Source organism: Ostrinia nubilalis, chromosome 28 (assembly GCF_963855985.1).
Source record: "Ostrinia nubilalis chromosome 28, ilOstNubi1.1, whole genome shotgun sequence".
Taxonomy (NCBI): Eukaryota; Metazoa; Arthropoda; class Insecta; order Lepidoptera; family Crambidae; genus Ostrinia; species Ostrinia nubilalis.
The window spans coordinates 2,502,456-2,528,666 of NC_087115.1; the positions used below are offsets into that span (position 1 = coordinate 2,502,456).

Here is a 26,211-nt window from a genome sequence, read left to right on the forward strand (position 1 = left end):
CAGCGTACACAGCTACCACTAAATATTTATTATTTTTAATATTAGCTTTACCTATTACAATATTTTACTTTGCCATAAAAATGTAGTAAAACTCAGATTGTTTTGGTGTAAAATAAACACAAAATGTTATTCAATCTTTACTTATCATCATAAATCCCGCGTTTCCCAACAAATGGAATAGGTGTTCTTCCTTGGAATGAACTACCCCCTGCTCTATCTCTAGATTTATGGTATTCTGGAATCCTAGCAACGTAGCTCGGTTTCTCATAAATTTTGTCATCATCGTTAAACTTCTTTTGCTTCCAACTGCTTCGTGAAGTCTTCCCATTATCCCTGGAATCTTCTCTTGCTTTCCCCCATTCTCTGCCCACTTTATCCCAGTCGTTGTCCACTTCATCTTTCACTTTCTTAGGCTTGCTCCAATCCTGTTTCTTCTTCCTAGGTTTAGGTTCTTCCCATTTTTTGGGCTCGTCCCATTTCTTAGGCTCATCCCAATTCTTATTCTCATCCCATTTTTTGACAGCTTTCTTCTTCACGCTAACCTTTTTCGGCTCATCTTCAAACCTATCTTTTTTCTTTTTGTCCCAATCAATTTCGCGGCTGTCCCACAAGTCCTTCTGTTTTCTAGATCCTCTTTTTTTCTTGCCCATCTTTTTATACTGTACCGGTTCGTCCCAAACGCTTTTCTTAGTAATGTCATCCTTGTCAGCAATTTTCTTCCAGTTATCGGATACTTTCATTTCGACTATATCATCCCAAGCGTTGTCTTTAGGCTTTTTCTTGACAGGTGCATCCCAGGAATCAAACTTGGATTTTTCCTCACTTTTAGTCTTATCGTCATCTTTTTTCCAATCGAAATTCCATACATCTTTATTGGTTTTCTCTTTCTGTCTATCACTTTTGACTTTGAAACGTTTTGTTACTGGGTTTATATTATCTTCTAAATTAGAAAACGAATCCCCTTTACCGTCTACTTCTTTCTTATTCTCTCCTGATTCTTCTAAGTGTGGTTTGAATGGTGTGACCTGCTCTTCTATGGATTGTGGATAGTTCTTAGTTTCTCCGTGGGGCTCTTCATCTTTTGGGCTGGGGGTGTCTTTTTCTTCATTGGAATCTGTGACAAGATAATTAATTTAATGGAGAAAGGTTCTGTGTGCAGGTATTACGAAAACTAGCTCAAAATTTTCGAATTCAAGCTTAGTTTCATGCGTGTTATTGGTCTAAATGTTACGGTTAATGTGATAAATTGAAAATTATTAATAATAACCGGTTATTATGAATAATTCCCGACAGTCGCGGTGAAAGTGATAAATTAATCACATTTAACAGTGATTATTTAATAATTCAACCTTAGTACTAACAAATTTCATAAAAGAGAACAACATCTTGTGTACGTGCTCGTGTACAGCCAAACTTTTGAACGTTTTGATATCATATATTAATATAATTTGGCATAATGAGTTTGGAATGTTTCTTGCATAATATTACTTTTCCATGATGCCTATAACATAATGTTTTGATTTAAAGTGAAAAATAGGTTAAGGTGCGGCGGGGGTGGCCCTTGGGCCACCCCTAAGCCGCCTATTTAGTTTTATACACACATAAATGTTCGGTTACTGTCCGCTCATTTAAAGAAGATGGTAGATAGATGAATGAAAGTCACTGGTAGAAAATATAACTATATTGCGAATAATTAATATTACGCTAAAATGGTCGAATGGTAATGAGCACGCGCGATTGGTATGGTGATTCGACGTGTACTGAATATAAAACTAAAATTATGGTTAAAATGAAAAAGTAGGCCAATGCGCGAAAATGCTGACGGCGCACCGAGGCGCCGTGTTTGTGCAATGTACGTAGACCGTACATACTCCCGGGCGGGAGAAGATGAGGTGAAAGTATGGTAGTGGTGCTGGTGAGATGAGATGAGATACAAGGTGATAAACAATAGTTTTGGTTTTGTGCATTACAGGTGATTGGGCATTATTGACTTAACTAGTGTTTAATCTATTTAAAGGTTTGCGAATCGAAAACGTGGATTTGGCGGCGGCGCCTTATCAACTCGCGCACTATTTTTATTTTCACTGCCCGTTTCACTAATTGGTTGCTCACTAGCACTAACACTATCACCAACACTAGCACTATTAGACTGGTTTTTTACACTGACGCACTGTACACTAGAAGCACCCTCGGCGCTGACGTCACTGCGAGCAGCAGCGCGCAGCCCCGCGCGCCGCCTGCGCGCCCGGCAGCAACCCCAAGCGACGACTCCTAGCACTACGGCTGCGACAAACACGTAGATCGCTGCGTAGTGGTGTACGTCGTGGTAGGAGATTTGGCTGATGTTCACTTGCTGTTCTTTCAACTGATTTATCTGATCTCCTAAACTCTGAAGATCTTTATGGAATCCACTCACACTTGGCATGTAGCCTTCGAGTGTGGTATTGGGCATGGACACATTTATTATATAGTTGATCGGCGGGATGGTAGCCGTCATGACTTCGGGTTGGACCTCGAGGCGATTGCTAAACTGCTTGTGTGACACTATGGTAAATGAGTCACCTTTGATAAGACAGTCTTCGTCTAGTGTCATTACCCCGGCCTTGGTAAGTCGCTCGCTTACGATCATGTTTCCGCATATTATTCTTATTTGGCACTGACCGCAACACGAGAACAGATAGGTATTCACTTTGTGTAATTGAGTCCATGCCTGTTTACAGGGATAAAAATTGGTTTCACATGTATCTATGGTAGTGCCTTTAGCACATAAAGTCTGGTCGTTTTCTAACTGGTATAAGGGGCTATGTAGGTAGCAAAGACGTATGGTGTCATCGTCAAGGCTATTGCACCTTTGAAAATCGTTATCGGACAAAGGCAAGTACATATCCTTTTGTATATTCATTGCAATATGAGTGGCAACCGGTGCTAGGGTGACCATGCTTCCGTTGACCTCTCGTGGTATTGGTATAGTTTTGTAAATGTCGTAGTGGTCTCGGCTAACTAGAGGTATTTTAATTTCAAAGATCACGTAGTCGTCGGTAACTCTTGCCTTGATTTTCAGGAGATGGTAAATTTTTGGTAGGTTTGTTTGTAGATTGTCTATAGGTAAGGACAGGTCCTTGGTAAGATGACCGGAGATGATGTTGAGCTCTCGAAGGAGTTGTTCCGGTTTCAAAAGGTGTATGTTAACTTTCCCGTGGAAAATGTTGGTAATGGTTTCCAACAATGTGTCTTGAAGGTACCTCAGGTTGTTAAGAATGTTGGTAGCTATAATCGATGACATGGCAAAATCATTGCTGTTAGCAACGTTCTGAATGCCAGTTTTCAACTGATTAGCAGTTTTTTCTAATGCATTTAGATGCTGATTGAAGATTTTGTACTGCTTGTCCATGGTATTTTCAGCTCGTTTTAACAAATTATATTCTGCTTCCACTACCGATGTCTGATTCTTCCACAAATTTGCGAGATGCTGTTGGTTGGTTTGTAGTATTTCTATGTCTTTTTTGTATTGTTCAGCGAATTCTTCGTCCAGGACACCGAATAATGTGTGGGCAATCGAGCCAACGCCGTTTATTAGCCCGCGACGCTGTCTAGACGGAGGCGCTAATCGTTGATTGAGCAATATGGTATTATAATAATCGTACTCTGCATAGCCATGATGTAATTGGGATAGAATTACATCACATTGCGTTTTTATTGTGGAGTTCAAACATATGGTATCGAGGTGACCGAGATATTTGTTAAATAGGAAGTTTCCTTGTCGGTATGGTTCTTGATTATAGTATACTATCAGTTTCCATTCATCACGGACGAGGTACATGGTTGATATTTGGTCGAAATAAAACATGTTTTTATTATTTTGAAGATTGGATATATGATAACTGGCACTGATAGGGGTCCATAAAAACATAAACATCATCAATACGAATGACAACAAGTTGCATGATTTCTTGGTTCGTTGATGAGTCTCGGGAGCCTTATCTTGGTCTTCAGATTCAGGCTCTGGTAATGGTCGTGATTCAGCTTGCTGGTCAACGTCCACAGGGTTGACTGGCAGTATGGATAATTTTACTACTGGTCGTTTCATGGTTCCGTTCTTGGTTTTTATGGTTACTACTCGTACGTAACCATCTTTCCCCGGATGGAGCTCTAGGACACGCCCTAACGCCCATCTTCCTGCTGGTAAGTTATCTTCGTGAATGAGAACGACGTCATTCACTCTGATGTTTTGTTTTGGTTCAAGCCACTTGGTTCTAGCGGATAATTGAGTGAGATATTCGGCTTGCCATCGCTTCCAAATATCTGTGAATATTTTTTGAGTGAGTCTCCATCTAGTTCGCTCGTCTCTTTCTGTTTCAAAAATGGTAAGTATTGGTCCACTGCTAAGAAAGTGCGAAGGAGTTAAATAATCAAGATCGTCAGGGTCTTCTGTTAGCGGACACAGGGGTCTGGAATTTAAACAAGCCTCTATTTGAGTAAGGATCGTGGTATACTCCTCGTAAGTTAGCTTCTGTTCACCGATGACGCGTCTTAAATGATGTTTCAGGCTTCTCACGGCTCGTTCCCATAATCCCCCAGCTGATGGCCAAGATGGTGCTATGAAGTGCCATTCTATGCCCATTTCTACGACCTCTGACTGAAACTCGTTGGTAAAGATATGTTTTAAATCTTCAAATTCCCGATTTAAAATACGACTCGCTCCGAGGAAATTCGTCCCATTGTCGCTGTAAATATGATGTGGTACTCCTCTCCTGGCGGCCATGCGTCGGAGAGCAGCCAAAAATGAGGATGAGGTCAAGTCGGACACGAGTTCTAAGTGTACGGCTTTGGTCGCCATACACACGAACACTGCCACGTAGCCCTTGGTTGTCTTGATCCCACGTCCCTTGTTGGCCTTTATTTGGATGCACCCCGTAAAGTCGACTCCCGTATGGTAAAAGGGTCGAGATGGGTTGCTCCTGGAGGCTGGTAAATCTCCCATTAATTGGTGTTGTTTTTGGGAGTCAACTCGCCTGCACTTGACACAGAGGCGAAGTTGTTTCTTGGTAGCTCTATTGCCGCCCACAATCCAATATTTTTTCCTCAGGTGCGCCGCTGTTAGTCTGGCTCCACCGTGGAAGGTAGACTTGTGAGCCTGGTCGATTAATAACTCAGTTAACCTACTGGTATGTGGTATAATGGCAGGGTGTTTCATCTCGTCGTCAATGTATGCGTTTTCGAGCCTGCCTCCCACTCGTATAACGCCTGATTGGTCTAAAAATGGTTTTAAATTATAAATTTTACTTTTCTTATCTACAAGTTCTCCACTTTTTAATTTACTAATTTCATCTGAAAATTCCAATGCTTGTGTATGTAAAATAATCAATTGTTTGGCTTTTTCTAACTCTGGTAACGTTAGATTTGGTGTTTGGTTTCTCTCACGTGAAATAGCTCGCAGCACCCATGCTAACACGTGCACGGCTCGCGTAAAGGTGCTGTGTTTGGTAATTATTTCTTGTATAATGTTGTCACTTGATCTTGTAACAGCATTAGTTTTGGCAGATTTCCTAACTTCAGCATCTGTAGTGTAGGTTGGTTTTTGTTCTTGGTCGTTATGTGTAGGTAGCCATTTTGGTCCGTGCCACCACAGTTGGTGTTGGTTCAGTTGTTCAGCGCTGAGGCCACGACTGGCGCAGTCCGCGGGGTTCTCTTCAGACTTGACATATCTCCAACAGCTGGACGGCATGATCTCGGTAGCTTTGCTCACTCTGTTCGCAACGAATGGTTTCCAGCGACTTGGTTCTCCGTGAAGCCATCCTAAGACGACCATAGAGTCAATCCAGCCATATGTCTTGATGTTGTAGTCTGTTAAGCATCCCTTGACCTTCTCCATAAGGTTGGTCAAAAGGACCGCGCCGCACAGTTCTAATCGTGGTAGTGTAACGTTTTTGTTTAAAGGTGTAAGTCGTGCCTTAGCCGCTACGAGGACGACTGACGATGACTCATTTTTATTCAATACACAATAAATAACTGCGGCGTAGGCTTTGGTTGATGCGTCACAAAACCCATGAAGTTCTATTATGTCGTTCTGTCGCGTGCCTAGCCACCTTGGTAGTTGCAGCTGGTCAATTTGGTCGATGTCGGTTAGGACCTTTTGCCATTCTCCACAGAGGTCCTCTGGTAGCTTTTCGTCCCACTCTATGTTAAGTTGCCAAACGTTTTGAAAAATTAATTTCAATTTTGTGGTTAAGGGTGACAACCAACCTAAGGGGTCGAAGACTTTTGAAATGTCTGACAGTAAGGATCGCTTGGTAGGATGATTATTGGTAGGTATTATTTTTGATTCGAAAATGAATATGTCAGCTTGAGGGTCCCAACGTAGGCCTAATGTTTTCGTGGTATCTGGTTGTTTAAAATTGAAGCTCTCTTGGCTTGAATTCTGGTCTGGTATTAATTCTAGTGAATTAGAGCGCCATTTACGTAGGTTAAATCCTCCTGTTTTCAATATTTGTAGTAAGTCAGACTGTATTTGTTTTGCTTCCTGTATAGTATCGCTTCCATATAGCACATCGTCCATATAAAAGGATTCATTTAAAGCCTTTAGTGCTAGGCTATTCTGGTAGTTTGGTTTTTCGTCGACGGCCAATTGTTTTAGAGTCATCATTGCTAGGAATGGTGCTGCTTTTGTACCGTATGTGACGGTGGTGAGCTGGTAGTCTTGTAGCATTTGGTCGGGTGAGTCTCTCCAAATGATCCTTTGGTATTTCTGATCATCTGGATGGACCCAAATTTGCCGAAACATTTTTTCGATGTCGGCAGTGAAGGCGTATTGGTATTGCCTCCACTTTAAGATCAAAGATTGTAAATCTTGTTGTAGGTTTGGTCCTGCTTCCATAAGGTCGTTTAAACTTTGACCGCTAGTCGTTTTAGCGGACGCGTTAAAAACGACTCTAAGCTTAGTGGTAGTAGAGTCGGGGCGCGAGACTCCGTGGTGTGGTAAATAATAATCAGGTGTTAGGTTTCTGACGTCGGCGCGCGACACGTGCATCATATGACCTAATTCACGGTATTCGTTTATGAATAATTTGTAATCTTTGGCTGTTGTCTCATTTTTTATAAATTTTTTCTCTAATTGTCCAAACTGTGCGATGGCCATTGCCTTGGAAGTCCCAAGTTTCTCCTCTAAATTGGATTTAAAAGGAAGCCGCACTGTGTACCTTCCATCTTGGTTTCTCTTGGTGGTAGATAAATAATATTTGAGACATTGGTCGTCGGCAGCCGAAAGATTAGTTTCTGGTGCTATGTCTTCAATTTCCCAGAACCTTTGGAGGTCATCGGTGTTATTTATGACAACGTTGCACTGGAAAGATTTATTAACATTCCCACACAGAATCCAACCAAATTGAGTTTCCTGTGCAACTGGGTAATGGGGATTGAGTTTAATTATTCCACTCAAAATAATTGAAGAATATACGTCAGCCCCTAATAGCATGTCCACGGGGCGACTGACATGAAATTCAGAATCAGCAAGTTGTATGGTGTCCAAATACGGCCAAGATGGCTTTTGAAATGAATGGTTAGGTAATTTATTTATTAGTGTGTTCATAATTAACACATCTGTTGTCATGGTAAAGTCGTTGTGTAAAGATGACAAAGTGATATTTAGAACTCCCTTACAGCTGTTCTCCTTCGCTCCTACTCCGTATACGACGCCCTTGCAGTGCTGACGTGGTAGATGTAATAACTGAGCAGCGTTTTCAGTTATTAATGAAGTTTGGGAACCCTGGTCGATAAGAGCTTCATGCAATAATGTATTGTGCTTAGCGTTGCAATCACGACACGTTTTTGATGATGTGCATTCTTTGCCTTGGTGACTAAAAAGACAATTTTTGCATAAATTGTATTTCGCAACTGTTTTGCGCCTTACGTCCGGCCTGAATTCTCGGAACGTTTTGCACAAAAAAAGTGGATGGTTGTCGTTGCACAATACACACTTATAGGTTTCAACGTGGAAAGTTTTTACTTGAGGTTTGTATGATGGTTTATATAAATTATTATTGGTACCTTGGTAGTTATTTGGTCTCTTATAACGGCTTTCTTCTTGTGAAGAAGGTTTGGTAGCGTCTTGCTTACGTCTAAAGGCCTCTAAAGATGTAAACTTGGACTCTAGAAAGCTAAGAAAATCTTCGATAGTTGGTAGTTCTCTCGGGTTTCGAAGTGACTCAACATAATCGTTATGCGAGTCGGCGTCCAACTTTTGAGCCAACAGATGGACTAAAAGTGGACTCCATGTAGTGGTATCAACTCCTAATTTTTGAATAGCATGCAGACATTCGTTGGTGGTGTCATGCAGCCTTTTAATGTGAGATGAAGTTTGTGTTTGCATAACTGGTAGATTTAACAAAGTATTGACGTGAGATGTAAAAATCAGTTTAGTGTTATTAAACCGATGGTTAAGTATTTCCCACGCCGCTTGGTAGTTTTCTGAACTTATGCTTAAGTGGTGCACAAGCTTTTCGGCCTCCCCTTTGAGCTTGCTCTTTAGAAACTGTAGTTTTTGAGCACTGGATAGGGAAGGGTTGTTGTGGATAGTCTCTTGGAATAAGTCCTTGAAAGCTGTCCACTGTTGGTAGCTGCCGGAGAAAACTGGTATATCCATTTGAGGTGTCATTTTTTCACGATATGAGACAGACCACATTTTGGTATTGATGGCCTTCTTCATGTCGTTGAATGTTTTTTCATGGTATGAATACTCAAGTTCATATCTAGGGTTTTCAACATCTAACTCGCTGTCGATTTCCCAGTGAAGTGAATCGATTATTGCCCACCGAGATTGTAACGTTTTTAAGACATCCTCGTATTCCCATTTTTCTGAGAGCGATGGGATGTTTATGTTGGATACGGTACGAGAGAACGCCTTAAAATTGCTGGTCTGTTTACGCAACATCTCCTCTAATCTACTGTTGGTGCCGTCAGATTTGAGTAATGATGAAGCAGCTGGTCGGTTGCCCGCTGGTTGCGGGTTAGGTGTTTGAAGTACTGGTGCCTTAAGAACTGGCGTAGATGGTCTAGCTGGTGTTTGATAGTTTGCAATAGCTTGCCTAGCCCGATTATAAAATTCTCTGGTCTTTTCATAATCGTTTTCCGTGAAGTACGGTTGGTCTGGCTCCTCAAAGGAGCATAAAGATACATGATTAGAGTGAAATTCTTGCCAATAAGAATCTAAAGTGTCTAATCTTAATCCGGCTCGAAGGACCATTTAAATGTTCGGTTACTGTCCGCTCATTTAAAGAAGATGGTAGATAGATGAATGAAAGTCACTGGTAGAAAATATAACTATATTGCGAATAATTAATATTACGCTAAAATGGTCGAATGGTAATGAGCACGCGCGATTGGTATGGTGATTCGACGTGTACTGAATATAAAACTAAAATTATGGTTAAAATGAAAAAGTAGGCCAATGCGCGAAAATGCTGACGGCGCACCGAGGCGCCGTGTTTGTGCAATGTACGTAGACCGTACACTCATATTAATCACATTTACCAAATCATGCGGTAATTATTCATAATAACCGGCGATTATTCATAATTTTCACATTTATCACTTTGACCGTAACATAAATATTGGAATAATCTGACTTCAACCAATCAGAGACCTCAATGTTTAAATAACGTTATTTTGTAATAACGATATAGTAAAAATAATATTTTCTACATTACCTTAGTTACTTGACTAGAGTTAATAAGCTTCAGAAACAAAGTCGCGCAAGCAGATGCAAGTAAAATCGTGATTCGGCTTTATTAACATCACAATATCGTGGCACATCTGTTTTAATGTCACTCGCATAACAACAATGTTTATAGGTCTAGCTTAACTTAGTCAATGACTGAGGTATAAGAGCGTCATGGGAGTCAAACGTCAGCGAGACTTCAGATTTGTATGTCTGTCATTTCATAATGAGGGCTATCGTTTTAGCGCTCACCAGTTAGCGCCACTGTAGAGTAAGGTCCTGTCACTTGCTAGTAGCGAAGACAGTGGCACCAACTGGTGAGCGCTAAAGTGGTAGGAGGACTATCGCATTTGCACTCATCAAGATGGCGCCACTGTAGAGTAAGGTCCTGTCAATCGCCAGGGGTGCCAACTGTTAAGTAAAAAAACGATAGCCCTCATTAGTTCAATGTTACCCCTAAGCTCCCGTGCCGCTCCCATACCTCAGCCACTAACCGAGTTAAACGTTAAACCTGTAGTGTACGTAGGTAGTTTAAGATAACTAGTTGTCAGTTAAAAAGTGTAAGACCCGAAATGTAACGCCAGTCTAAAATAAACCGTGCACACAATAGACGTGTTTCCTTTCTCTCGTATACTTCAGTGGCGAACGAGGATTTTAAATATTAATAATTATTATCGGTGTCGGTGCAAGATTTTGTTCTGTCGGAATGGCGTCAATCGGCAAAATCGGCGAATTTAAAGTCGACGGTGGTAATTGGACTTTGTACGTGGAGCGGTTAGAGATGTATTTAGAGGTCAACAAGGTCGACAAAACCATGTGGCGGCCAACGTTAATTGCGGTCATGGGGGACGAAACCTATGAGCTCCTGAGTAATCTAACCAGCCCAGAAAAACCGGCTCAGAAAACATATGAAGAAATAGTGAAATTATTGCGTGAACATTTACAACCGAAACCATCTGTCATGGCGGAAAGATATCGCTTTAGACAAAGGAGGCAAAAAGATGAAGAATCCGTTGCGCAGTACGTATCAGAACTGAAGAAGTTATCAAGATTTTGCGATTTTTCGGCTAGCCTAGAGGACAATTTACGAGATCAGTTCGTATGTGGATTACGCAGTGACATTATTCGACAACGCCTGTTCGCGGAGGACGATTTAAAATACCAAGGAGCGGTAAAATTGGCATCGGCATTAGAAGCGGCGGAGAGAGACGCAGCCGTGGTGGAATTTGGGAATAAGGCGGCAGGGATGTCAACGGCGGCCGAGGTGCACGCGATGAAGTCATTATCGCGTGGGCGCGGCGGGAAAGCGGGGTGGCGCGCACCGCCACCGGCAGCGCCGGCGCAAGGGGGCCCGTCGGACACGTGGCACGGAGCGGGGTGGCGCGCGCAACCACCGGGGCCGGCGGCACGCGGAGGCCCGTCGGATGCGGCGTGCGGCGCATGCGGCGGACAAGACCATCGCCACGAAAATTGCCGTTACAAGGAATTCATCTGCAGTAGATGTCGGCGTCGCGGGCATTTGCGGCGGGTGTGCCCGGAGCGGGGTAGCCAGGGCGATTTCAAGCGAGGGATGCATCACGTAACGGAATTCACCGAGGACTCTGCCGGTGAGGACGCCGCGGATGAGCGGCTGACGCAAGCAGAAGAGGAATTATTCCAGCTGAACTTGAACGGATATAAACCGGTGAGCCTGTCTTTACTTATTGATGGACACAATATAGTGATGGAAGTCGATACGGGATCAGCCATATTGTGTATAAGTGAAATTACATACCATAAATATTTCAAGATTAATCCTATAGAACCATGTAAAACCATACTCAAGTTCTACGATGGCAGTAAGATTAAACCGTTAGGTACTATTAAACCGCAAGTTAAATATAATAATGTTTGTAAAAGATTAGAATTATTTGTAATAAAAGGAGGGACGACGTCCCTATTAGGGCGATATTGGCTTAGCGAATTAAATATCTCCATTCCACCGTTTCATAAATATCAGGTTTCGAATAACAATTGTATTAAAGACAGTAATAATAATAGTTTGTCATCGTTACTCGATAGGTATAAGGAGTTATTCTCGGAGGGACTGGGTCGGTTCACCGGGTGCGCGGCGACGCTGCGCGTGCGCTCGGGCGCGGCGCCGGTGTTCTGCCGGCCGCGCGCGCTGCCCTACGCGCTGCGGGCGCGCGTGGACGCCGAGCTGGACCAGATGCTGGCGGCGGGCGTCATCGAGCCCGTGGACCACTCGGACTGGGCCACGCCTTTAGTACCGGTGAGGAAGGCGGATGGTGGACTCCGAATTTGTGCTGATTACAAAATAACATTAAATCCAGTTTTGTTGGTTGATAGGTTCCCCTTACCGCGTATCGAGGACCTCCTGGTTGGTCTCAAAGGGGCGAAAATGTTTTCCAAAATTGACCTCTCCCAAGCCTACAATCAGGTTGAGTTAGATAGCTCGAATGAACTCACTGTAATCAACACACACAGGGGGCTATTCAAATACAATAGGCTAGTTTATGGCTTATCTTCAAGCCCGGGAATTTTTCAGCGCATTATGTATAACCTTCTAGGAGATATTCCGAACGTAGAAATATTTTTAGATGACGTAATAATTGCGACAGGGGGAGGGGACAGGGAACATTTGGCTACTCTGAGTAAAGTACTTCAAAGGTTACATAGTCATGGAATGAGGTTAAAAAGAAGTAAATGCTCATTCATGGTAGATGAGGTTAAATACTTGGGATACTTAATTTCAAAAGAGGGAATAAAAGTAGATCCTGAAAAAGTAGCCCTTTCAGACCTGACTTAAATAAGCGTGCGCATTGACTTAAAATAAAAATTTGCTTGGCAAAATTTTGTTTTTCGGAACGAAATCGGTACGCGGCGATCGTGCGTATTATGGTACTTTTAATAAAAAATATAGGACCCTCATGCGGGCAGTTGGCCGCCGGACAGCGATTGTGAAAGATGTCAGAATTTTTCGGCGCGATCTTCCGCAGAGGTACGTATATAAAAAAATAGTATTTTGCTAGTATTGTTGTTAAAATGTTATTAATCATAAAGTAAATATTGTATTCTAATAAATAAATGAAAAACCATTAAAATAATTTATAGTATTGCTTACTTAAAACTAACTTAAATGTAATACGCACTATCGTAGCAGTTCGGTTTAAATTTATTTTTAAAGGGAAAAAACGGCACGCTCGTGCGTATTGTTTATTTTGGATATTTAATTCAAATAATAGTCATTTTTTAATTTATCTCTTTGATGTAGCAGTTTAATTATCAGAAAACATTATCTTATGCTTATTAGGTGACGAAAATGACTCAAACATTAAAAAAATCCAGACGAAAGCTACCTTCTGCACCATTTAGATCAAAAGAAGGCAGTTGTATAAAATGAAGTTATTTTATGCCAGCTATCCATTGATTTGGCTAGATCTGAGCCTGCAGAGCCATCAGGGAGTACCAGTAGTGCTAAATTCTCCGTAAAAGTAACTTTACCATGTATTATGCCAATTGAAGAGAGAAAAAGGCTAGGATATGGAGATGAAGGGCATATCTGTATAATAAATGAAAGATATTGATAGATATCAATCTATTCGACTGTACAGACTCTAATGAAGTACTTTGGAAACTTCCTTGGCCATAATTTTATAGACTAGGAGCCAAATGCTTCAATAACTACTACTTGAGAAAAACTGGGCGAGCCGTTAATACCTCCGCTGATAAAATGTTTGGTATGCTTTCATTCATGTATTTTTTCCTTTCCCCAGTTGTATCTGTTTTGGTGACTAAATATACGATAAGTGGTCATAGGTGACATTCTGGAGACGTTAGGATTCGCAACGTTGCGAAGCCTATTGAATTTTGTTCCCTATGATCATCCCACTTTTCTAGAGGACATACCTTTTGTGGAAAGTACAGCCTTCGTCTTTCAAGCTTGTTAAAAAATGGATAGAGTGTCTAATAGTTACTAAATAGATGAGTAACTGTTATATAATGAGTATATTTTATGTTACTGACAGATGCAGGTTGTAAGAAATGAACCTTGCTCTATTTGGCTTTTAACAGCTGGAAGACTGATGATTGATTTCAGTATTTATTTGGATGCAAGTACAGCTTTTGCTGAGCAAGAGCAGGGTGTTGGTGCACTAGTAATTTTGTATACTTAAGCGGATCCTCCACACAGATTTATATACTTCGACAGGTTTTTCACCAGCGTCAGTCATGTTATTAGAAATTTGACAGCGATTGCCTTGAATTGGAACTAGCACCATTATTATGAATGGTATTTTTCAACGAAAAGCGTTAAATTTCATGTCTGACCATATGATGAAAAGAGGAGAGTCAGAATAATTCGTGTTTGATGACTTGGCTCTCTTAAAATGGAAATACAACACATTTGTTATCATAATCTCCAATTGTTCCACCAGGAGCTCATAACACTTCAATGGTCATGAGTTGGAATGGTTTTATTCAAGTAAAAGCTAATTATTATTAAATTTTAATAATAATATCCAAAAAAGTGAGTCTTTTCTTATGGTTTTCCTCTAATTTATTAATTATGCACGAGCGTGTGTATAGTGCACTTAGTCCTAACACGCACGAAAGTGCGGGTACTTTTCTGAAAAATTGGAAAGTCGGAAAATTTTTATATTATTTTTCTTGTCTTCCTTATGGACCAAATATTACATTAAATCCGAGAAAACATAAATTTTCTAAAAAAAAATTTTCAGGTCTGAAAGGGGTAGAAGCTATTAAAAAAATCCCTCGTCCCCGAGATGTTTCAGAATTACGATCCTTTTTAGGTTTAGTTAATTTTTATGCGAAGTTCGTTAAAAATCTTAGCTTTATTCTAGCACCTCTGTACACACTACTAAAAAAAAATGTGCCATGGAGATGGAACAAAGAACAAGAAATATCATTTTTACATATTAAGTCAATTTTAAGCAGTGCTGAAGTTTTAACTCATTATGACCCGGAACAGCCTTTATATTTAACATGCGATGCAAGCGCCCGCGGCATAGGCGGCGTGCTGACGCAGCGGTCTGCGAGCACAGCTGATGGCGGGGCGGGGGGCGCGGGCGCGGGGCGGGAGCGGCCCGTTATCTATGTGTCCCGCGCGCTCACTGGACGCAGAGAAAAATTATTCGCAAATAGATCGCGAGGCGCTTGCGATTGTGTTTTGTTTAGGAAAGTTGCATCAGTATTTATACGGTAGACGATTTGTTTTACGAACCGATCACAAACCCTTGGTCAGTATATTCGGCCCTAAAAATGGCATACCGCAAATGGCGGCAAGCCGGTTACAGCGTTGGGCGATTAAATTAGCGGCTTATACATACGACATAGAATTTGTTAGCTCTAAAGACAATGGAGCAGATGGCCTGTCTCGGCTCCCCGTTTCATTAAAATTACCCAATACGAGCGATTGCTTGGAATTACCTGAACAAACTTATTTACATTTTGCGCAAAATGAGATGTTACTAGATTATAATGAGTTGAAAAAACAAACGCAGCGCGATGCTATGTTAGGTCGGGTACTCAGTTACATAAGAGACGGCTGGCCTAGTAATTCCGAGATTAAAAACTTACAACCATATTTTAATCGCAGAAATGAGATTTATGAGGAATTAGGTTGTATAATGTGGGGTCACAGGGTAGTCATACCTGAAAATTGTAGGAGTAAAGTATTATTACAATTACACGAATCCCACATGGGAATAGTAAAAACAAAAGCGACAGCTCGAAGTTACGTCTGGTGGCCGGGGATCGACGAGGCGGTGGAGGCGCTGTGCCGCGCGTGCCCGGCGTGCGCGGCGGAGGCGGACGCGCCGCCGCGCCACGCGCCCAGCCCCTGGCCCTGGCCCGCCGCACGGTGGGCTGATATTAGAGCTTCATAGACTTAGCGTCGCTCAAAAATCAAGTGCCTAATTTAAAAAAAATAAATATGCCAATGTGTTCCTTTACCAAAAAGGAATATTTAATGTTATGTAACGTTTCTTGATAAAGTTATTATTTAATAAGTTATTGACAATTTCCTTTTTTTTTGTATGGAGCTCAACATTTATTTTTATTTTATTCGTTATTCTTAAGCTTTCTTAAGAAATTGACTTTTGTATTACGTAATGCAACATATAAGCTATGTTATCACCAAGTGTCGCACTTCGGAAATCTTCGGAACATTGTCATTTTGGACTTTAAAATAAAAAAAAATAAAAATTTTAAATAACTGCCAAATTTTGTAAAAATAACTACGCCAATGTGTTCCATTGCCAAAAAGAAATATTTTATGTTATGTAACTTTTCTTGATAAAGTTATTATTTAATAAGTTATTGACAATAATTACTTTTTTTTTGTATGGAGCTCAACATTTATTTTTATTTTATTCGTTATTCTTAAGCTTTCTTAAGAAATTGCTTTTTGTATTATGTAATGCATCATATAAGCTATATTATCACCAAGGGACGAATCCCGGAAACCCTCGGAACATTGTCATTTTCAACTTTAAAATTAAAAAAAATCGAAAAAGAAAACTGCAATGTTATGTACTTTCTTCCGTACTACCCTAACGAGGTGAAGAACTAAGCGCGTTTTTTATAGTGGTGTTCCCAGGAGGCCTAATCCACATGATTACTAAGGTTACTATAATATAATATGAGCGCATCCAGAAGCGGTTCATGTGGCATCTCTCATATCAGACCGGGAAGGCCAAGAGTCTTCCGAAGTATAGGGAACGCTTGGCTCATTTCGGACTGCACAGCTTGCAGGATCGCAGACAACTCTTGGATCAGATACTTCTGCACAAGATCATAAACGGCGCGGTGGACTGTCCAAAGTTGTTGGAATCCATCAACCTAAATGCCCCTTTCAAGTTACCTCGACGCGCAAGATACGTACCCTTTTTAGTGCAGGGTTCCAAGAGCAACCTGGGTCACCATGCCACCATGAATAGGCTTCAGAGGCAATATAATAGGTGCAGCAAGGAGGGAGATATAGATATCTTTTCTGACTCGCTGGGGAAATTTAAGAAAAAAATACAACTCTCATTTGCACATGTGTCCGTTTAGCCAAGATTTGCCAGTTAAATATGTTAAATATGAGGTTTAAAATTGCTCTGAATAGAAATAAATTGAATATTGTGTCAAAATCAGCTGTACGTTTAAGTTTCACATTCTGTCAAAGTCCACTTTTGCATGCCGTGGCAGCCTGTAATTAAGATAGCACCTAGTCCTAAGACAAAATTATGTATGTAAACCCCTTTGCTTGAATTTGTGTCTGTCTTGTTGGTTGTCCTAATTAAATAAATAAATAAAATAAATATTTGTTTTATGGAAATTAAGCCAGTTTGAAGTTAAGTTTATTGGTTAGACTCAAGAGCCACTTTCTGAATCTACAAAAGTAAAGCTTGCTTTCTCAGTATCAGCCTCGTCATCAAATTGATCATTTATAGTGGACTTTTTGGTGGTGTTGAAAACCTTTCTTGATGGCAATTACGTCTAAATTATTCATTTCTTTTGATATGGCTTTACAAATATCACATCGCTGCTTGTGCAGAGCTGCCATTTATCAACGATATTATTTTTCTATCAATCAAGTGAGAATCAGTTATTACGAGATTGTTTTGCTTCCAGAATTACGATCTATTAAATTTTCAATTTCCGCGTCCATTAAGTTTTTTTCATTGATAACAATATTAAAATAGGTCGACAATAATTAAATGCAGCTTATTTTGAATTAAAAAAAAATGGGTCTCCTTCATACATTTGAAAAAGAAATGAGTCGATAGTAAAATGTGGAGCTAGAAACCTTATTTTCCCTTATCCATTTTATCTGGAGACATCAAACCGAACGTTCATTTGGGCACTTACAAGTTGCCCTAAAACGCTAGAATCATTATTTTCGCAAATTTTGTTTCGCAGACCAAACTATACTACGTACATGGAGCTCTACATACGTATATGCCTGCAAGAATACAAAGTTATTGCTCACGGAAAATATATTTACTTCCAATCAGAAAGTACTACACCACGCTCGAATTTTGCAGGAGAGCAACTAATGAAGATATTTTGCACAATTTATTTTTAAAATCTGATTCTCAGATATAGATAATAATATAAACTTCATAGAAAACACAAAGTTTTAACAACAGAAGCAAAAAGTTAATTAATAAATGATCAATTTGATGATGAGGCTGATACTGATACTGAAAGAAAGCTTTAATTTTGTAGATATTAACCTATTTCACGGTTCAGAAACTGACTCTGAATAACCAATAAACTTAACTTTCCAAAGATTCAAAGATTCAAAGATTATTTATTCCATAAAACATATTTTAACAATCTTACAAGTGGATTAGGCCTCCTGGGAACACCACTATAAAAAACGTGCTTAGTTCTTCACCTCGTTAGGGTAGTACGGAAAAAAGTACATAACATTGCAGTAATTTTTTTCGTTTGTTTTTTTATTTTAAAGTCGAAAATGACAATGTTCCGAGGGTTTCCGGGATTCGTCCCTTGGTGATAATATAGCTTTTATGATGCATTACATAAACAAAAAGCAATTTCTTAAGAAAGCTTAAGAATAACGAATAAAATAAAAATAAATGTTGAGCTCCATACAAAAAAAAGTAATTATTGTCAATAACTTATTAAATAATAACTTTATCAAGAAAAGTTACATAACATAAAATATTTCTTTTTAGCAAAGGAACACATTGGCGTTGTTATTTTTACAAAATTTGGCAGTTATTTAAATTTTTTATATTTTTTTATTTTTAAGTCCAAAATGACAATGTTCCGAAGATTTCCGAAGTGCGACACTTGGTGATAACATAGCTTATATGTTGCATTACGTAATACAAAAGTCAATTTCTTAAGAAAGCTTAAGAATAACGAATAAAATAAAAATAAATGTTGAGCTCCATACAAAAAAAAAGGAAATTGTCAATAACTTATTAAATAATAACTTTATCAAGAAACGTTACATAACATAAAATATTCCTTTTTGGTAAAGGAACACATTGGCATATTTATTTTTTCAAAATTCGGCACTTGATTTTTGAGCGACGCTAAGTCTATGAAGCTCTAATATCAGCCCACCGTGCGCCGCTCCGTGGTCGCGGTTGCATGTAGACTTTTTGGGACCTATTTTTAATAAAACCTACCTAGTAATTATAGATGCTAAAACCAAATGGCTAGAAGTGTTCCAGGTACCGAGCACTGCGGCTACGAGTACTATTCATAAACTTTCGGAGTTATTCGCGCGATGGGGACTTCCCAAGCAGTTAGTTTCGGACAATGGGCCCCCTTTTGCAAGCAAAGAATTTTCAGAATTTTTGCGAGGTTGTGGTATCGCTCATTTTTTTACTGCCCCCTATCACCCGGCTTCGAACGGTGCGGCCGAGAATGCGGTTCGCACGATTAAAAAAGTTATTAAGAAGGCGATAAGACTAAATCTCGACGTTCACTTATTTTTGAATACTTTCTTATTACACTACCGTAACACGGAACACTGCACCACAGGAGAAAGTCCTGCGGCGCTCATGTTAGGTAGGCGACTCCGGACCAAATTAGATATCCTAAGACCTAACGTCGAGAACAGAGTCAGTATAGTGCAGGCGCGTCAGGCAGAGAGTAGGGGACAGCCAAGAGATAATCGAGAATTGCACGCGGGGGAGGAAGTATGGTATAGGAACTATCAAGGTACGACGCGATGGTTACCAGGGTAGGTATCGCAGAAAATAGGAGGTACCGACTATAAGGTACTAGATGGGTTAGGGAGAGAGAACCATAGACATATTGATCAGCTCAAACGTAGGTCAAGGAGTTCACTCATTTGTCCTAACTCACCCCTGTCAGATAAACAGGATGAGAACAGGCTATCTATCCCCAGTACCACTATGAATGAAGCCGGTCCAGAGGAGACGCGCCCGCCAAGCCAAGAACCAGCGGGAACCACCAGCACCACCCCACCGCCCAGCAACGAGCGCGAGCCGAGCGCCGGCGGCGCCGCGTCCGCGCCCAGCCCGCCTGCGCCCGAGCCGCCCCAGTCCCGACCGATACGACAGTGTAGGCTCAACCCTCCAAAATATAAATTGTAGTTTTTATTGTTTGTATACTTATCATTATTATTAAGGTAACTTATGCGTACGTACGTACATAGAAATGTAGTTATAAATTTAGTTCGTAAAAAAATGTTAATTAACGATAAATAAGGGTGAAGGATTGTAGTGTACGTAGGTAGTTTAAGATAACTAGTTGTCAGTTAAAAAGTGTAAGACCCGAAATGTAACGCCAGTCTAAAATAAACCGTGCACACAATAGACGTGTTTCCTTTCTCTCGTATACTTCAAAACCTATCAGCATTATTGTGTTTCTCCAGTTCTTCAGTGGTTCAGGACCTCAGGTGTAGCTCAACGGGCTTTTTACCTGACTGAGCCAAAAGGAGGGTTATTAATCATCACTTGTGAGATGCAGACCAAAAGCTTTCCCTTTGTGATAAAAAACTTTATCATCATAATTTCAGCCGTAGGACGTCCACTGCTGAACATAGGACTCTCCCAATGATTTCCATAATGAACGGTTGGTAGCGGCCTGCATCCAGCGCCTTCCTTTAACTTTTATGGGATCGTCTGTGGACCTTGTGGACGTCCTACGCTGTGCTTTGTGGTACGCGTATTATGACCTATCCCTACCTATAGTATATTACCTACCTGTAACCCGGAACATAGCGTTTCTCCTGATGTCCAGATCGTTGCCAAACCCCATGTCACTGTGGCCGCTGCTGTCGTCATCACTCGAGCTGGACCTGTTTGAACAAGTGGTCATGGTCATTATATTCCTCTTCTATTTGTATATGTATTAAGGTTTAAAATTAACGAGATAAGTGCCCCATCAACTGCCACTTAAAAATGGCACTACTACCACTACCACTACTACTTTGTAAAGAGGCTGACAAAGGTGACTGAGTTTCTTCCGCTACTTCTTTTCAAGCTATATTTGGGATGTGTATAATGCGCCCTGGAAAGGGCCTATGTTCTCACTGAATATAAGTCACAATGTTTACTAGATAGAAATGTACTACTGTTGTGGTCTCCTTCAGACTTTGACGTCGGCGTATGACGTCGATAGAAACCTTTGACGCTGACGACTAAGAGTAGGCGCACACCGTTGATTTTTAGTTGGCCGATAGTTGTGCCCGATTTCAAATTGTATGAAGAATCGGCCAAATCGAATCGGCGTAGTGTGCGCACTCCCATACATGCCCATACTGATCAACAGCCCGACTAAACTATCGGCCGACAAAAATCAACGGTGTGCGCTTACTCTAAAAATTGCAACTAGAGGTATAGTAGAACCTAGATGATCATTGTCATTACAATACCTATTTTTTAATACGAGCTCTTTGTTGAAATGAATAAATTAATAAAATTATGTTATTGTTTCATAACTCAACATCTGTTTTATTAAATAAATTGACGTTAAAGCATGTAGAAACAGCATTATTTGTACACATTACTTGCATAATGTAATATATGCACTAGAATGGGAAATGTGCACGATTGTTCAAATTATTCTTTGCAGTGACTGGTATTGGACATTATTCAATCTTTTTAATCAAAACTTATCATTGTTTTAAAGTTTAAAAATAACTATAATATTATGCAAAAAGTATCTAAGTAAGTAGTAGGTAGGTAGTAATTAATATACATAACTACATAACTACAGGTGTAAGTATTTGTGAACTAATGTTGATAATTGTATTTAGAGTAATTTTCCATTAGCACGTAATTAAATACTATTTTGTTTTTCAGTAAAACCACATGTGTTACTAACAGCCTAGTATAAATCATTATCTGTACCTACCTACATACATATAAATTAAAAAGTAGACCAATTGTTAGAGAAATTGACTCTCTCTTGAACTTGAAATAAGTTCATCATAATCATCATCATCAGGTCGTTCAAGCCTGTATTTACAAACATTACTATGAGGTCTCACAGTGCACGTGGACGCACAGGGTGACACGCGAACCAATCATAGAGCTATATTCAACGCTGTGCGTTCGATTTGCTGCTTCGTTTAACAATCATCGTTTGTGAATATGGGCCTTAGTCTCCACTGCAAGAGCACGATCTCTAATTTCATCATCATCATCATCATCATCATTTCAGCCACAGGAACGTCCACTGCTGAACATAGGCCTCCCCCAATAATTTACACATCGCCCGGTTGGTAGCGGCCTGCATCCAGCGCTTTCCTGCTACCTATATGAGGTCTTCGGTCCCACTTGTGGGTACGTCCCATGCTGCGTTTTCTTTGGTATCTCTAATTTACCAGAGGCAAATGGAGGATTTTCCCTACATCATCAACAGCGCTTTACAGTCCACTGCTGGACTATGAGCCTCCTCCACTATAGTGGAGGGTTTTGCTTGACACTTGGCAAGCGGGTTGGACATCGCAGTTTAAAAGATTGATGTTTTTCAGGGAGTGCTGCTGCCCGTTCTCAGTTTGATGTGTGGTCCCTAAGTCGCTTCTTACGACAACACCCGCACGGAAAGAGTAGGGGTTGGTGACAAATGTATTCTACTATGCCGTCACCACACGGCTAGCCCATTTGCCCTACAAAACCTTTTAAATTTTATACTCACTCTCTTTTCAACTTCCTGATATATTGTTTCAGTAGTTCAGGATTCTTGATTACGTGTATTCTCACTTCAGGGTCTTCAGGATTGTCAGTGATATCATTTTTCGACTTTACGTATTGATTTTCTTCATCATCATCTCTATTTAATGCTTGTATTATCCTAGATAACTGATCTCTATTCTGCTTCTCTTGTAAATCTGTATTTTTTGTTCTGTATACTGTAGCTTCATTCTTTACTATTGTTGCTATAACTGAAAATAATTCATTTTCTTTTTAGTTTATTTATGACAAAGGCCCGGTTTTTTTATTCGTAGTAAAAATAACTAATTGTTAAATTTTGCTACTAATGGTTAAATAGTAACAAAATGTTCGAAAAACATTTTTTTTTATTTAACCACTTGTCATTTGCCATCTGTCAAATTTGAACATTTTAACTACGAATCAAAAAACCGGGCCTAAATAAATGTTGGAACGCCTTCCTGCTATCTACGATATGTACAAATTCTTGTATATTTTAATTTATTTATTTGATCACCACCATTCTGTATACATAAAGGCGCTGGATGCAGGCCGCTACCAACCAGCCATTGTGGAAATCATTGGGGGAGGCCTATGTTCAGCAGTGGACGTCCTATGGCTGAAATGATTATGATGACAGAATGGAATATGGAAAAAAATAAGGAAAACGATTCTTGTTTTGGTCTCTCCTCCAATGTTCTACAGATAATTTCGTTGCGGGTCCAATGACAGTTTAACTTTCTCCGGGACAAACTTGACCTTCACTGGTTGGGTTTTATTGGCGGTCAAGCTGTAGATCCTGGCTACACAGGAGTTACAGCGGTGGGAACGAGAGGTGAAATTGTGACCTGATGAAGGTCGTGGGAAGTGCCTGGATTATGCAGCTAAGTTGTTTTGGAAATCTTGGGAGGACATTGTCACAGCAGTGGACATCTTCTGATTAAGAATAGACCAAAAGAGAGATAGAGAGAGAAGTAGGAAAAAAATTGAAGATATAATAAAAATGAATTGCTGTTCGTTAGTCTTGCTAAAACTCGAGAATGGCTGGACCAATTTCGCTGATTTTGGTTTTGAAATGATTGTTGTAGTCCAGAGAAGGTTTAAACGGAGAGAAAACATGGGAAAATTACGATTTGATTTCCACGCGTACGAAGTCGCGGGCACAGCTAGTTATTATAATAAAATTGAAGAGGTAGGGTAAACCAGAGAGTGATTGCCCACTGGTAGTGATTGCCCGCTTTAAGAATAATATTGTCAGGTGCTGACTTTGAATTACTCTAGTTAGATTTGAATTGACTAAGTAGATGGCTCTGTGATCAATGTACAGTAGTTTTAAAATTTACAATAGGAAACACTAAAAAAAAAAACAGTTATGGCGGATTTTGTCAAGACGGGTGAAAATGTTACTCAGACAGGTAAAGACTTTAACAATTTTACTAAGGAATTACTTGCTTAGAGGTTAATTTTTTTTCCAAGTTATTTAATATTCAACTAATGGTGTATAGTCATGATGAAATTATAAGTGTTTTCTTCATTATCAATGAAAATAACTGATAAAATTTGATTTCTAACGGTCATTTTAACGGTGGGTAATCACTGCACGTAAATCTGTATATTTTTAGTTATTGCCCACCATCATTTCAGTTATTGCCATATGTTAATGTATAGTTATTGCCCAGGGCAATTATTATTAGAGTGTTGCCACCATGCAGTAGCAGTGTTTAAGTTGCTCATTGCTAGACTTGTTTTGCAATTTACAGGCATAAATATTGAAATGGCTTTTAATGTTTCATTTTCAGTATGCCAAAGACTCCAAAAGTTCAATATAGCATAGAAAATTTGCAAAAAGCGATCGAAGCTGTACAAGATGTATCCAACAATTTATCTACAAGATAAATTGCTGAAAAATATGGTTTGGCTTGAAAAAAATTGATATAAATTCAAACGCAAATACAAAAAATGAAAAACCTACGTTAAATATACTAGTGAAAATGTTAATTGTAAGGAAATAGATACAACTTTAGGGAAGAATAACCAACAGCTAATTGAACATTCTGAGCAACCACTTGAACTGATATCAAAGAAGATAAAAAAATAAATACATATAAAATTCAAATTTTTGCGTCATCTATGTTTTGAAGTAGATGATTCTGTCTCTACCGATTCTGGCTCATCAACATCAGCTCAAGAAATATTTGATAATATTTATGTTAATAAGGCCAAACGCAATTTATTTTGAAATTTTGAAGACTGTACTACTAGAATTTAAGTTTAATGTTTTGTTTTGTTTATTTAAAGCCTATTTTGTCATTTTAAAATTGATTATTTTGTTTTAAGATACTGGGCAATTACTGTGCTTTGATGTGGGCAATTAGTGTAAGTAATGGGCAATGACTGTACTTTTTGGAGGATTTTAAATTAATTTCAATATTTTCTAAGTTACGTTAGTTTTAACTAAAAACTGTTAATATTCTGTTTAACAGTTTATTGAGTTATAAGAAAAAAGTCATAAATGGTCGATAATTAAAATACTTTCTTTAATTTTTCATCTCAATGTGTTTGAAATCTTTAAGTGGGCAATAGCTATACGGTTTACCCTATTTTTAAGTAAGTTAACCAGATCTGTTTCTTAACTTACCGAAAGCAAGTAGAATATTTTTTATCATATTTTATACAGGAACCGTTTCTTTGGAGTAACATTTCGTATTTCACGTATTTTATTGCTTGTTTACGATACACAGTCACAGTTTATAACTGGAAATAATGAAATTTAAAGGCGTAACAAAACATACATAACTACTACGATTTGGTATTTATTTTGCAGATGTCGTAAGAGGCGACAAAGGGACAAATATGCGAGCATCAGGCCTCCCCAAGCCCTCTGGCCAGTGTGGGGAGTGTAGGACAAATCCTCCATTTGCCTCTGGTAAATTAGAGGGTCGTGCTCCTGCAGTGGAGACTAAATGACCTGACGATGATGATTCCAGATAGAAAATACGAGAAATGTAGTGAATTTTGTTCACTGGTTGGGTTATTGGCGGTCAAGCTGTAGATCCTGACTACACAGGAGTTGCAGCGGTGGGAACGAGAGGTGGGAATAGTCCTGTGGCATCTGAACTTTAGTCGATCGCCTTTGTAGTAGATTACATTGATTTTTACTCAGATAAACAGTCGGTAATCTAAATAGAATTCTTTTAAAACCCTGTTTAGCTATTATTCTTCAGTTATCTTATCATTTATGTATTATGTAATCAAATCCCCGATAGTAAATAATAAAACGTTATAAAATTCCAATAAAATAAAGCCTAAGTAGCCAAAACATTACTGAACATAGATAACGCTATCTCTACATTTTTTAAAAAGTACCTAGGTAGCCCTTATATTTTACCTATGATATTTTTGGAGGTTAAACAATTTACTTTATTAATACTTCTTGAGATCGTCAGTCCACCAAGTTACACTATGCCTGCCAAGACCTGATGTCCTTTTGAGAACTCTTTTTTCTGCGATCGATAGATGTGGATAATGGACCGACGATAAAATGGCGGACAAATGGATAAAAAGTGAGATATTCTTTGGCATTCCTTCAAAGGCTTTCTTCACCTGCAACTTGATGAAAATGACGATGAAAATAGGAAGTGGTTATCAAAAAAAACAACAACAGATTCAGCAGTTGAACGTGAGGTAGTCAGTTCTTTGCGGTTGAAGATTCCGTGTGAAGCTCGCTTCCACTGTTATCTGTTAAATATTTACCTTTGTATGTCTCTTTTTTAAGAATATTAGTACTTAATGTGTGCAATACAAATAGTCCCGTCAGACCCTCGTGTG

The 26,211-nt window shown here is 39.4% G+C and overlaps 1 protein-coding gene across 1 annotated transcript; it reads right to left on the reverse strand.

The window, feature by feature from the left end:
- Positions 1 to 124: 124 nt before the first annotated feature.
- LOC135085125 (uncharacterized) lies at positions 125 to 25,087 on the reverse strand. The gene is made up of 4 exons (XM_063979882.1): positions 25,022 to 25,087; positions 22,370 to 22,616; positions 20,431 to 20,525; positions 125 to 1,114 (listed from the first exon to the last, which is right to left on the reverse strand). The coding sequence occupies exons 1-4, from the start codon at positions 25,047 to 25,049 to the stop codon at positions 138 to 140; spliced, it is 1,347 nt and encodes a 448-aa protein (XP_063835952.1). The 5' UTR covers positions 25,050 to 25,087; the 3' UTR covers positions 125 to 137.
- Between the last annotated feature and the right edge of the window lie 1,124 nt (positions 25,088 to 26,211).